The 13623-nt window shown below is 29.0% G+C and overlaps 3 protein-coding genes across 4 annotated transcripts; 1 reads left to right on the plus strand and 2 right to left on the minus strand.

Moving 5' to 3' along the window:
- The first annotated feature begins 3904 nt into the window (after positions 1-3904).
- On the plus strand, positions 3905-4637 carry LOC127266508 (uncharacterized). Its single transcript, XM_051296763.1, has 2 exons — positions 3905-3967; positions 4107-4637. Exons 1-2 carry the CDS (start codon positions 3905-3907, stop codon positions 4635-4637), a joined length of 594 nt encoding a protein of 197 aa, XP_051152720.1.
- A 225-nt stretch (positions 4638-4862) lies between these two features.
- LOC127266619 (uncharacterized) lies at positions 4863-6028 on the minus strand. Of its 2 annotated transcripts, XR_007842178.1 has the most exons (3): positions 5613-6028; positions 5279-5512; positions 4863-5177 (listed from the first exon to the last, which is right to left on the minus strand). XR_007842178.1 is itself a non-coding variant. In XM_051296933.1 (2 exons), the coding sequence occupies exons 1-2, from the start codon at positions 5893-5895 to the stop codon at positions 5343-5345; spliced, it is 453 nt and encodes a 150-aa protein (XP_051152890.1). In that variant the 5' UTR covers positions 5896-6027; the 3' UTR covers positions 4863-5342. The 2 variants fall into 2 exon arrangements, 1 of the variants encoding a protein (XP_051152890.1); XM_051296933.1 differs by having other exon boundaries at positions 4863-5512; positions 5613-6027.
- A 987-nt stretch (positions 6029-7015) lies between these two features.
- On the minus strand, positions 7016-8522 carry LOC127266418 (major strawberry allergen Fra a 1.04-like). The gene is made up of 2 exons (XM_051296660.1): positions 8257-8522; positions 7016-7413 (listed from the first exon to the last, which is right to left on the minus strand). The coding sequence occupies exons 1-2, from the start codon at positions 8441-8443 to the stop codon at positions 7124-7126; spliced, it is 477 nt and encodes a 158-aa protein (XP_051152617.1). The 5' UTR covers positions 8444-8522; the 3' UTR covers positions 7016-7123.
- Between the last annotated feature and the right edge of the window lie 5101 nt (positions 8523-13623).

Genomic DNA, 13623 nt, shown 5'->3' on the forward strand with positions numbered 1-13623 from the left:
AAATCACTTTATATACCCATAATTTTATTATTCATATTTAAATAAATAATAATAATTTTTTTTGTATTTATTTTACTTATCCACTACTTTTTTATCTAGCATTTTCATAAATTTCATATAATACGACATTATAATACTCTTACTTAAATTTTCCAAATGCAAGGAGTTAATTTGTTCTTTTATAATTTTGAATTCAAATCAATATTATTTCCTCTAACAAAACATTTAATCAAAATACTATTTAAATAACATATAATATATAACCACTATACCATTTCAAAATTTTCCAAAATTAAAAAATTCACAAAAATACAAAGAGCTTACAATTAAAAAGGAAACTTATGGGATATAGATTGGAGATTATTCATTCTATTTAAGACTAGGGCTTTCTGCTAGTTGGGGAATTATACATATTAATTTGTTCATACTTTGGGAGATTGGGTAAAGAGTTCTTTTTCATTACGTAATTGAAGTTTGTTTTAAAATAGCAGTAGAAATTTTTTACACATTTAGTCCTTCAGTGCCGGAGAAGAAGGCATTTATCCGTAGCTAGAACATAAAAATTATTCACGTGCCTGCCAGGTGGGGCTAACGGCTGACCTGGCGAACATGATCTTCCGGATGCCACGCAAGTACTATCCAGACATCTTCAGCGCCAGATGACTAAATATGCAAAATATATTTTCACTTATGTGACTATTTTAATACAACTTTTAATTACGAGAATAAAATAATAAAATGTCCAATTATGAGACTAAAATAACAGTTTAACCAGACTTGCCCATTCGGTTTGGAACCGCCGGTTCGAATAGTCGGTTTGCCGGTTTTTGAACTGGCGGTTATGGTTCGGGCACAAACCGAACCGAAACCGTCGTTTCGACGGTTCGGTTTCAATTTGTGATTTAGTCAAACCGTGAACCGCTGGTTTACGGTTTGAACCGACGGTTCCACTATTTTTATTTTATTTCTTTTTGTTTTTTTTTTAATCTTACAGGCTACAGCATGGCACAACGCAGAGGAGAAAAAAAGAAGGAAAGTAAAATAATGGGGAAGAAGAAAGACCTGGTACGGGATGCGGCACTGGGGTGGCTGTGGAGTCTGGCTCTGGATGTGTAAATTACACATTAGAACAAAATGTATTAATTATATTTATAGTTAATTTTGTTTATAAATTATTGAATTTTATAAAAATAAAAATAAAATAATATTAATATTGATAAAAATAAATAATTATTGATGATATAGAAAAACTAATAATATACTACTATTTTAAATAATATTATTATTTTTTATATTTATATTTTAAATTTTATAATTTTTTTATTATATAATTATATTTAATTTAAACTATTTTATTATCTAATACATTAATATTTTTATAATATATTTTTATTTATTTTAATTCAAAAATTAATTTAATTATTTACTAAATTTATTATTCTTATAATGTAACAATCTAATCAGTTATTATTTATATAATTTTTATGCAATAAATAAATATCTGAATAAAATTAAAAATTAAAATTAATTATTGTTAAATAAGATTTAAATTGAAAAATTAGAAAATAGAAAGAAAATTATTAAAAATAATATATATAAACCGGCGGTTTTTAAACTGAAACTGGCGGTTTAGAAACCGTAATCAGAACCGTCAAACCGTAATCAAAACTGTCATTTGGAAAGTTCAGTTTCGGTTTGAAATTTTGAAAAACCGTAGTCGGCGGTTTGTAACCGTACCAACGGTTTGAACCGTTTGAGCACGTCTAAGTTTAACCTTGGGAGATTTTTGTGGTATATATATTCTATTAAGTTTTTCGAATATTCTATATATTTTGCTGATTTAAAAGATTTTCGACGAAATTGATGAAAAATGAAAGATAAAGAAAAAAGCTGGACAACAAAGCATACATGAGGTAGTCGTGGCTGTGGCTGGGTTGAATAATTCTTAAGTTCTTGTGAAATTGTGCATCTAATTTTATATTGTTCTTTATAGGTAGTAGCTATTCAAATTTGATTTTTCGAATTCTAATACAATTGGACAATTAAGTTTCTATACTTGTACCTAAACTTGTTAGCCTGATTAAAACCAATTAATGATCATACTTTTATTCTTGACATTATAAAGGAAAATTCATATCTACGACTAGTTTAAGGATGATTATAAAAATTAATTTAATTAAATCAATAATCAAATGCATTCTCATTCCAAAAATCATTTCAAGATGTTACATACATAGATAAATTTTATTCATGTCAATTACGATTATAATTCATAGAACTCATTTACTTATTTTAGTAAATCCCTATATTGTTTAATTAACTCAATAAGAATAATAAAAAAAAAAAAACACCGCCATTATTCGCCGTGTGACCAGTCACTTCATTTATTAGGAGTTTGATTTCAATTTTATATACTCCTTTCGTCCAGGAAATAAGTAAACAATTACTTTTTGCACGGTTATTAAGGAATATTGTATTTTAATGATAGTTGGTGATTGTTTTTGATGTAATGATCTATATACCCTTGTGTACTAATTTTTCTCTCTTCATGTACTAATTAAATTAAGCAACACAAATAAAGTCCAATATTAACAATTAAAAAACACAAAGTAAAATACAGGTACACTGATTTTGCAAAATTATACCTAAAATAATTTTGTCACATTAAACCACTACAGATGAAATTTTCAAATTACAAACAAATTAAACAACAAACCACAATGTAATTACATTTCATATCTGATCAATTACAAAGTCAGTGGTCGGGATAAAAATCACCCGAAATCAACACAAAAAACAACTTGCAGTGAGAAGGAGAAATCAGTAGACGTCGCGATTAATTACAGTAACGTAAACATCAATAGGCATCGTGAAAAATCAGTGGGTTAAGAGGATGAAATCTGCAATACTTAAACATGAAATAAAATTACCAAAATTGCAAAATTTTGCAATTACTTGCAAAATTTTGCAACCATGAAACACCATGAACACTATCAGATTTCCCTCCAAAAATTTCAGACAATCATAACCAAGTCACATCATTTTTCTTCCTCTAATGAAAATACAATTTCCCTCCAGAATGAAAGTAATTTTCTCACTTAAACACCATTATAAGTAGTTCATATGCACCATCAATACACATATTTTGTTCCAATGGCTGAAAACATACGAAAGTCAAATTTAAGCACTGAATCTCTAAGCAGCATTGCTCAATTTCTGCTGTAAGGTTCAACGACTGGAAACCAACGTATGGCAAATTCACTTAAGCAAGTTTCAAGTTTGGTGTTACAAGAAAGGTGATTCATAGAGTATGGAAGAAAGCTCAAGAACAGTTGCAATCAGGTCAGGCTATTTCTTTGTGTAGTAAGAAAATAGCCCTATGTCATGTTAAAAAGAAGCCATTTGATAAAGCCACTTTGCAAAATATTCATGTACACAAAAGAGAGACTTATAGAAATATAGCAAAATGGATGCATGTAAGTAAGAGTCTTGTGGGTACTGGGCAAAGACAGGACTTATCAGGCCACACACCAATGCTATCAAGCCTTCTTTAAGTGAGAAGAACAAGATAGAGAGGTTGAAGTTTGGCCTCAAATCATTGGAAATTAACAATGAGTTGAAAGTAATCCAATTTAAAAGCATGTCACAAATTGTGCATATAGATGAAAAATGGTTCAATCTCACAAAGGAGACCGAGAGGTACTACCTAACACCGGATGAGACAGAGCCATATCGGTCCTATCAAAATAAAAGATTCATCACCAAAGTAATGTTTTTATGTGCAGTTGCTAGACCTGCGTATTATCCGAGTGGAGAATGCTTATTTGACGGTAAAATAGGCATTTTTCCTTTTACTGAAAAAGTTCCAACCCTAAGAAAATCAAAAAACAGGGCAGCTGGAACAATGGTTACTAAACCATTGGAATCCATCACTAAGGAAGTCACCAAGGAGCTTCTAATTAATAAGGTATGTTATTACACCTTGTATTAATAAGACTCAACTTCCTTAGCCCTCAGAAACATATCATCATTGGGTTAATTATCACAGGTATAAGTCTCCTAAATAAGAATTACAAAAATAATCCTCATTGGTGATGTTATTACAGGTGATCCCAACAATAAAGGAAAAATGGCCTGTCGACAGGGATAAAAACATTATCATTCAGCAAGACAATGCAAAGCCTCACATCAATAACGATGATCCTGAGTTCAGACAAGCAGCAAACAGTGATGGATTCAACATAAGTTTGGTCTTTCAACCACCAAACAGCCCTGACACAAATGTAAATGATTTGGGATGGTTCCGGGCATTGCAATCTTTACAAATTACCATACTAGGTACCACAGTGGATGATCTGCTTGAAGCAGTTCATAAATCATTTCAAGAGCTCTCACACACCACTTTAGATTCAGTTTTTCTAAGTTTGCAAGCATATCTTGGTGAAATAATAGCCAATCTTGGCTCAAACAATTACAAGATCCCTCATATAGGGAAAAACTCTTTAAGGAGGTCAGGGGATCTCCCAAAAGACCTACAAGTGGACCATGAAATGATCAAGATATCTATTGATCATTTGATGGATGCAAATGAAGTCGAAGACTTGGAAGAATTTATAACCTCTCTTGAGGAACTTTAGAAGATGAGACTTTTTAGTGTGGTAGGAACAACTTTTCAGTATAGTAAAAAGGACTTTGAGTATGTAAAAATTATGTTTATTGCTATAAAACACCTCAACTTACAGAGGATGTTTAAGCAATAAACACAAGTCAATTGCATAGGTTAGGGCCATGAAAGTCTACAATTTTCACACTTTTTGTATCACATAATATGTTTTTGGTTCAATTGACAATATATAAGAATGTCAAAACAATGTTTGTCATCATAGAGTGTTGTCAACTCACTCTCAGAAGTATATTTAAACTACTCTCTCCGATAAAAATCTTCATTGAGTAGGGGCAGTGTGTGTACAAATTTGAAGCACATGCGGTTGCATTACGTATTCAGTAAGCCTCCATGAACAATATGCATTACTCACACACTAAGGGAAGTGACATTACACTATGAAATTATAATCAGCATTGAGTAAGTCATGTGTGTATCAATTGTAATGCACATGTGGTTGCATTACTTAACAGTAAGCCTCCAAACAATATGCATTACTCACACATCACAGAACCTAGATTACACAGAAAAAAACGTTTAGAAAATTTTTATTTCAACCCGCAAAATGTAATTTTCCCCTTCAAACTCCGATAAATAAAACAACGTAATGTATACCTTAGAGAACTCGGGCAATGACATGGAAAGAGGACAGTAAATTCTCAAGAACTCAAGGACAACCTCACGGACAACAGCAGAGTGACCTCCGGCAAGGGAGTCTCCACCATCCATCCCTTTTAGGGTTTATGCCCACCGGCGCAATAGCGGTAGATTCATCATCGGAATCCGGCACAGCCATCCCGTAAAGAATGTTAGGAGATTCCGGCACCTTGGATAAGAGTAAATGCGAAGCTACAAAAAGAAATGGTTTACAAAAACTTAATCAAGATGAAAAATAAGATCCCGAACGTAATCAAAATGAAAATATAAGATGAAAATAAAAGTTAATCACCAGAGCCTGGCGCATACTCGCCGTCAAAGGTCCCGAAAGTCTCCGAAACCACAGATCTATGAAGATCTGAATCTATATCATCGGAATCAGGCACGAACTCACCCTCGAAAGTCAGAGAGGTCTCCGGAACAACGGATATATAAAGATTTGAATTAGACAGTGGTATCCCTTCGACGCCGTAGGAAGCTCTCAAACCCGAATTCGACGCTGTAAAGGGCACAACGATACCAGGAACTTCGCCACTGTGCTTAACTCCGGCACCATTGGCACCATTACTGGCCATTGACGCAATCGATGGTGAAGAGAGAACAAATCGCGAAGAGATCGAAGAGTGAGAGAAACCCTAACAACGTCGAAGAGAGAGGATGAACCTATCTGAGAAAGGGTGAGTTTGTTTGGTTCGTGTTTAATTTAGTGTGATTTAATTTAGTTTTGTATGTGTGTAATTGTGTATAAATGTTTAATGATTTAATTAATGTGTAATTTGTGTATTAAGTTAAATACTGTATATGTATTTAATGTAGTGGCATTGATGTAAATTTGTATTGATATAGGGGTATTTGTAAATTGAAGTGTGGGCCATAGTTACTATATAAGGAAATGGGTAATTTGTGTTTGGACGTAAAAAAATGGTAAAATGCTTACTTTGTGGCTGGACGGAGGGAGTACAATTTTTGAAGTTTTTTAAAAAATATATACTATTTTTATCATTGAAATTTGTTTCCATTCTCTTTGTAATTTACAAAGGAATTGAGAACAAGTTTTGACGACAGAAATAGTAATTTTTAATTTAAAATACCATATCAACATTTATATTTAAATTTTAAAATAAATCCGAAGTAAAAAAATCTCAGATGATAGAAGAATAAAGAATAACAACCTAAAACCTAAAAGAAACCACCAAGTAGCGGGTGAATGTTTTGTAATCGTTTTCACTCTACAATATGAACATTATTTTATTTTATAATGATAGAGTGAATTAAGTAAAAAATAAAATGAGAGTATTATAAAAAATTTATGAAACTGTTAGATAAAAAAAGCAATGGGTGAGTAGAAAAAATATGAAAAATTTATTATTATTTATTAAAAAATGAGTAATAAAAATGTAGGTAGATAAAGTGATTTACTACAAATAGAGTGTGCATAATAAAAAAAAATAAAAAAAAGAAAATATGTATAATTTGGCTGACTGATGAAATAATAAAATATTGTATATAAAAGAAAGTAAACACACAATTTCAATAATTAATTATATAAAAACATATTTAGTGTTGAATTATTTAGTTTTTACGAGTGAGTAATATATACTATATATATTTTATTAATGTGTGTATATTATATTTTTTTAAATACTATTTATGAGGAATCGTTCCACCTAAAAATATAAAGTGAACAAACTCGTATACCGTCCACTCATTTATTCATTTCTTGGTTGAAAATTTAAAGGCAACAACAACAACAACAGTAAAAACAACAATTGAGAGTGGACTAGAAAGGGTATTATGATCATATCATGCACAAACGTGAGGATTGGCAACAAGGTACTCTGCAATGGCCGCATAAAAAGCAGATGACTTCTCTACGTGCGTTTTAATGTCCTCATCGCTTGGCACAGTGTCGCCCTTTGCAATATAGTTACTATTGAACTTGATCACACACCCTCCATCACCCGAGGGTTCGGTTACGACCTCATGGTGAACTTTTTCAAACTTGTCGCCGATTCTGTCTCCTTCGAGCTCCGTATACTTGATATAGCACTTCCCAGTGTCAATGTCATCAACTTTGAACTTGAAGTTGGGAGCTGATAGATCGATGAATTAATGTATTGTGTCTAGCCAAAATATGCTTAACCAACAAACAAATAAGGATAATTGAACAAAAACAAAATTATCAATTGAATTTATTTATAGTTTTTTACCCAACAAAAAAGGCTTACAAAGCAAAATTTTAGGTATTTATAAGGTCGGAAAGCTAACTCATAAAATATACCCAAAATAAGAATAATTACAAAAATTTATAAAAATAAAATAAATAAATCCGTGAAAGTAGAAAAATATTAATTTGAAGCCTTTGATGGTCCCGTTTACAGTGAACCATATAATTTTTTTCAATTTTCAGTATAAATACAAAAAGATTAATTAAAAATAATAAATAAGAGAAAATTGACAAGATTTTATAATAGTTAATTTTTTCGAAGTGACAGTAGAATTTTGAAAATAGTAATTTTTTTATCGTTATATATAATTGAACTTCTAATTATTCCTTTTGAGTATATGATATCGAAAAATTGTTACTGGTAGCAAGAAATATGTTGAAAATTGGAAGAATTAAATGTTTTTTAAATTAAATTAAAAAAACATAAATCAATATGATAAATAGTGTGATTAAATCATAATCTTATCAATTAGCATGTCTTTCATAATTGGAAAGGGGATAAGGAAATTTTAACTAAGTACACAGATTGGATTATTAAAATAAATAATAATCAAAAATGATAATCAAACATATAATAGTAAGGTGAGAAATGAAATACGGTGACTTAGAAAAGATCTGAATAATGTAAAATTAAACAACAAAAATAATAATCAAACTTATGCACGGTATCAAAACACGATTTTTCATATTTTTTTAAAAAAGAATTTACCACCAACGACGGCTCTCTCAACAACGCAACCAGGTCCAAAAGAACCTCCCTCGATAACCTTGGAACCCTTGAAGACACCCGGCGCAACCTTCGGGAGGACATCATCGGCATCAGTGGTCACGGCCTTGAAGATCCTAGATGGAGAAACCTTAAGTTTAAGTTCGTGCAAGAAATTCTTGACACCCATAGCTTAATTTTTCCGATTTTTTAGGATTTGGCAAGAAAGAACACGAGGTATGGAATGTGTATTCAATGTGCAAGAAAAATAGAATGCTGATGGTAATATTTATAGGCAAAGATTTGAACTTATCAAAAGTTTCCACAGCTAAGGTTGCCTCTATCCTCTGCATTTTTATTTTATTATTTTTTAAAATATAAATAATCATGAATTAAATATAACTATTGAAAATTTACTATTTTTAAAATCTTATTTTTATTTTGAAAAGCCAAACATTGCTGACCTTTTTTTTGTGTTCATATTCAAAATTGAACTAAATTTGTAAGATTCATTCAAACTGGTCTAACAAGCCAAAGTCATTGCTTCGTTACGATGTATAGAGTTGTTTAGGGTGGGTTTTTTTTACTATCAGCTTTTTTTTTCTTTTTTTTTTTTTTTTTTTATAGCGTGTATTTTTTGTCTTTACTGTAAAAAATTTAAAAAGTGATTAAAAATAGTTAAACATGAAAAAAAGAAATAGACCTATTATTTTGTATGACAGTGAACTAACAAAAGTAACTATTTTTTTTATTATTTATATTTAGTGTTTAAGTCTTTGGACTCTGTAAATACTTAGTTTTTTGTTTAGGTAATATATAGTTTTGCTTAAGAAGAAAAAAATTCAATCCAACAATCACTCTCTTATTCTATTATTCTTTTCCTATTGACATCATTCTTCTTCTTTTTCTTTTTCTTCTTCAAAATATTATTATCTTTGTCATGACTTAATTTTTTTGATTTTTTTTCTGAGTCTAACTGCAACTTTGACGAGAAATATTGATTGTTTGACTTATTTGTAAAAAAATTCTATGTAAATATTATAATATATTTGAACGTCTCAGCTAATATGGAGGAGAACATATAGTCAATTATATTTATCATTCAAATTTATATAGTCAATTATATTTATCATTCAAATTTATGTCATCTACTTCCTTTTAAATTATAAAAAATAAAATAATAATAATAATAATAATTTTAATCTATTTTTGTTAAAATTCGTGTCCGATCAAATAAACATAAGTTTCCACGGATGTAGTATTAAATTAGCATAATAGTAATAGTTGGGATAATTTTATGTGCAATTAGGAATTATTATATTTTAGTATTCAACTTTTTCTTTAATTATGTGATTTAATAATACTCCGTCCGTCTCACCTACCATGTGACAACATTGACGTTTTCGTCCGTCCCACATTCCATGTCACTTTTCTTTTTTGAAAAATGATTATACATTTTAATCTTATTTTACATTTTCTAATTTTAAAATTTTAATTAAATTAATTAGTTATCTTAATCTTAATTTTAATCTATAAATATTTGTATTATATACATTCTTAATTATCTAGTAATTATACTTATTGTAAATTCTCGTGTTTACAGTGACCCAGACATCCAATATGGGATGGAGGGAGTATTTTTGTATGATTTTAATAAAATAAATTATTGGTTTTTAAATTTGTTTGATATTGAGTCTAGTTTAAATTCTAATTTGAATATGGAATTTGTTTTAAAATATATATATATTTATAAGAAATCATAAATCATAAAAGAAAAATTAAAAAAGAACAAGTCTCGTATTATCCTACAAAATTCATCAATCGCAATCAGGGGGGTCGCCAATTGGGTCAGCAACAATGCTCGATGAGGTCAAACTCGGAGAAATCGATCTATTAATTTGACCATGCCGTTTAAAACAAAAATGATATTAATTGCAGAGTGAAAACGATTTTTTTTTATGTGATATTTCATAGAGTTACATTATGCATAAAATTGAAAACAAATTCCAAATAAATAGAAGTTTTGTTCACTCAATTTTTTTAGTGATACAATTTTCGATTAATGTTATTAAAAAAATATTCTTTGTATATATATTCACACAATATTATATATAATATTTATATATAATTGTTTCACAAAAAAATCAAAATTCAATATAAAACAGCATTTTTTTTATATATATTATTGACATAATTCTCCATAACTAATATTGAAAAAGATATTAATTTAAAAATACAAAGTGAACACACATTCTATCGGCCACTCCATCCACGACCAAATCAAATGAATAAAGGGAAAGTTTTTAATTGACTTGACTAAGAATTGACTAAAACAATTTAAATGAAGAATTTTAGTCTAAGAAATTATTTTTAGACTAGGACCTGCAATTTGATCGAGCATTGATTTAATTAAACCAATTCTTATAATCATCAATATTAAACCGAGATAATCCAGAAGTAATGACTTAGTGGTTTGTGTACTCATGATCCGCGATCGTGAGGTTATGTGTTGCCTTGTCTTGCCTACTTATCCATAGCATACTCAAAAAGAAAATTTCAAATACCAAACCTAATCAATTAGATAAATCATCTACTCAATATTCATAAAAATGTAGAAGGATTATTTTTTAAGATAACATAATATATTTTTTCTATATAAAATTGTAAAAAAATATCCTAATAATGCAAATATTACAAGTTGTTTTTGGCTCTTTTTTATTATTAAATTTTTACAATTTTATATAGAAAAAATCGCATGCAGAGGAGTCATCTACTCTTTATGCGGCCGTTGCTGAGTACCTCGCTGCCAATCCACACGTTTGCGCATGATATGATTAGGATACTCTTTCTACTCCACTATCAATTGTTGTTTTTACTGTTGTTGTCGTCGTTTTTAAATTTTTCAACGTAATCTAATAAATGACTATTGTCTCAACAACGCAACCAGGTCCAAAAGAACCTCCCTCGATAATCTTGGCCTCCTTGAAGACACCCGGAATGGCCTTCGGGAGGACATCACCGGTATGGGTAGTCACGGCCTTCAACATCCTAGTTGGAGAAACCCTAAATTTAAGTTCGTGCAAGAATTTCTTGACACTCATAGTTCAATTTTTGTTAGTTTTTAGGACTTGGGATGTAAGAGCACAAGGGGTGGTTCAAGAAAAATAGAATATTGATGGTAATATTTATAAGCAGAGTTTTGGACTTTTCAAAAGTTTCGATAATATGCTTGCTTGGTGATGAAAAATTAAATTGAATTTGAATTAAATGGTAATTGAATTGGTTGTTAAATATTATTAATGAATAATTTGAATTTGAATTTTAAATTTGTGAGTTAATTGTCATTAGTGAATTATTCATTAATAATATATATGATAGTAGTTTGAATTATTTTTATATAAATATATGGTTATGTAAGCCAAACATATATATATTTTTTAAGTGAAAAATAAAATATTTTTATATAAATATATGGTTATGTAAGCCAAACATATATATATTTTTTAAGTGAAAAATAAAAGTTCTTGTCATATATTTCTTTATTATCCCCGTATATTTTATTATTCTCCTTTTATTTTATATTATTTGCCTTCACTTGGTAATATTTTTATTTTTCTTTCATCTCACTTCAAATGGTTCTTTGGAATTTTTTAGTAGATTAAGAAATAATAGTATTTTACCGGTTAGTAGAAGCGTGTAAGAGATTTTAATATTTTTATAATTTGTTTTATGTATAAATTAATTGTATGTGTAATAGTAGTTTTGTAATTTGAGTAAAAATTAAGGATATTTTGATATTAGTATATGATTATTTTTACTAATGAAATAAATATTTTTGAGTGAGACAAACGAAATTATAAAATAATACCTTGAATTGAAACAGACAATGTATTTTTACAGAAAAATTTTGAAAAATAAATAATAAAAAAATTATTAAGTGAACCAGCTCTACCCTCTTACTATTCTTTTTTCTTTTTCAAATTATTAATATTATTTTTCGTTGTCATGGCTTAACTTCTTTGAATTTTTGGAGTCTCGCTGCAACTTTGAAGAGAAATAGTGAATGTTGAATTATTTGTAAATATTACTTTATACGTAAATATTACAATTCTTTCGTCCACTGCCAATATATTCATTTATTTTTTACACATAAATTTTACACTTCTTTCGTCCACTGTCAATATATTCGTTTATTTTTTACACGTAAATTTTAAAATATTAATATTTTATAGATAATAGTATAACAAAATAATAATAAAAAAAATTGCCCTTACATCAATTGCTTTTTAATGGCATTTTTTTTTATAATATTGTATAAAATGTTGGGATATTTTTTATTTAAATGAGAAGTACCATTACTAAAAAAAATGAAACGGATACATTTAGGGTGGATGGAGTAAAATGAAAAAATAGATACATTGAAAGTGGACGGATGGAATAATATATTTGAAGCATAATTGACAAGATTGTCTCAAATTTTTCCAAAGCCTTGACCAAATAATAAATTATAAGCCCTATAAGAATATAATTAAATTTATTTTTAAAATGATGTCAACGACAAATATTGTGATACCCCCAGAGTTGGACCGTTGCTTGGCCAACTCCCTTATCTGAATGAGCCGGTACCAGATCATCCAAGTTTGAATAGTAATTAAATTGATTAAATAGACTACTCATGTCAACAATGTGCACATTCTTTTTCGGAAGCCTTACTGAGAAAATTAGAGTTAAGTGTGTTTGCCCCAAAATAATTTAAGAATTGGTCCCCTGGAAAGTCTTCCAGAGTGTGCGTGTGTAAGGAGAAAAGCGCGCTGGAAGAGCTCGTATTGACCTGGTTTGCGGGTTAAGTGTCACAAATATAATAATAAATTTCACAAAAATAAAAATTATTTTAATCATATATCCAATTAACGGGCATACACAAGTAATGTATCATCAGTAAAAAAAAAAAAAAAAAAAAAAAATGCAATATATTGACATTGTAAACCCAATAATTCAATAATAATAACAACAATATAATCCCTCTTGGTCCAAAGACAATTATGAAGAAAGGAAACTAGTAAAGAAAGTGAAATTTAGTCAGGGTTATGTTGTAGGTAATTTTAAAACATAATATACCTGTTAATAATAATAATAGGTTAAAACCTAAAAATTTAGACTCTCTAAGACTAGAGGTACTGCTCTTTCCAAGAGTCATCCTCATAATAGGAATAGTTGGGATTATTACAGGGATAATTATGAAATTATTAAAATAATATATGATATTTAGTGAAAAAATAATAATAATACTTCCAATTTAATTGTTTTGTTTTGTCATTTTTATCTGTCATAAATGATAGCTTCATTTTAATAAATAAGCATATTATTATT

This window comes from Andrographis paniculata, unplaced genomic scaffold, assembly GCF_009805555.1.
Source record: "Andrographis paniculata isolate CXL003 unplaced genomic scaffold, ASM980555v1 Contig76END, whole genome shotgun sequence".
Classification (NCBI taxonomy): Eukaryota; Viridiplantae; Streptophyta; class Magnoliopsida; order Lamiales; family Acanthaceae; genus Andrographis; species Andrographis paniculata.

Excerpts from the sequence above, each read along its gene's own strand:
- LOC127266619 (XM_051296933.1), bottom strand. The coding sequence starts at position 5,895 with ATGGCCAGTAATGGTGCCAATGGTGCCGGAGTTAAGCACAGTGGCGAA. Across the intron at positions 5,513-5,612 it reads CGAGTATGCGCCAGGCTCTG|CTTCGCATTTACTCTTATCC; the intron begins GTGATTAACTTT and ends TTCTTTTTGTAG.
- LOC127266508 (XM_051296763.1), top strand. The coding sequence starts at position 3,905 with ATGGTTACTAAACCATTGGAATCCATCACTAAGGAAGTCACCAAGGAG. Across the intron at positions 3,968-4,106 it reads AGGAGCTTCTAATTAATAAG|GTGATCCCAACAATAAAGGA; the intron begins GTATGTTATTAC and ends ATGTTATTACAG.
- LOC127266418 (XM_051296660.1), bottom strand. The coding sequence starts at position 8,443 with ATGGGTGTCAAGAATTTCTTGCACGAACTTAAACTTAAGGTTTCTCCA. Across the intron at positions 7,414-8,256 it reads TGAGAGAGCCGTCGTTGGTG|CTCCCAACTTCAAGTTCAAA; the intron begins GTAAATTCTTTT and ends TCGATCTATCAG.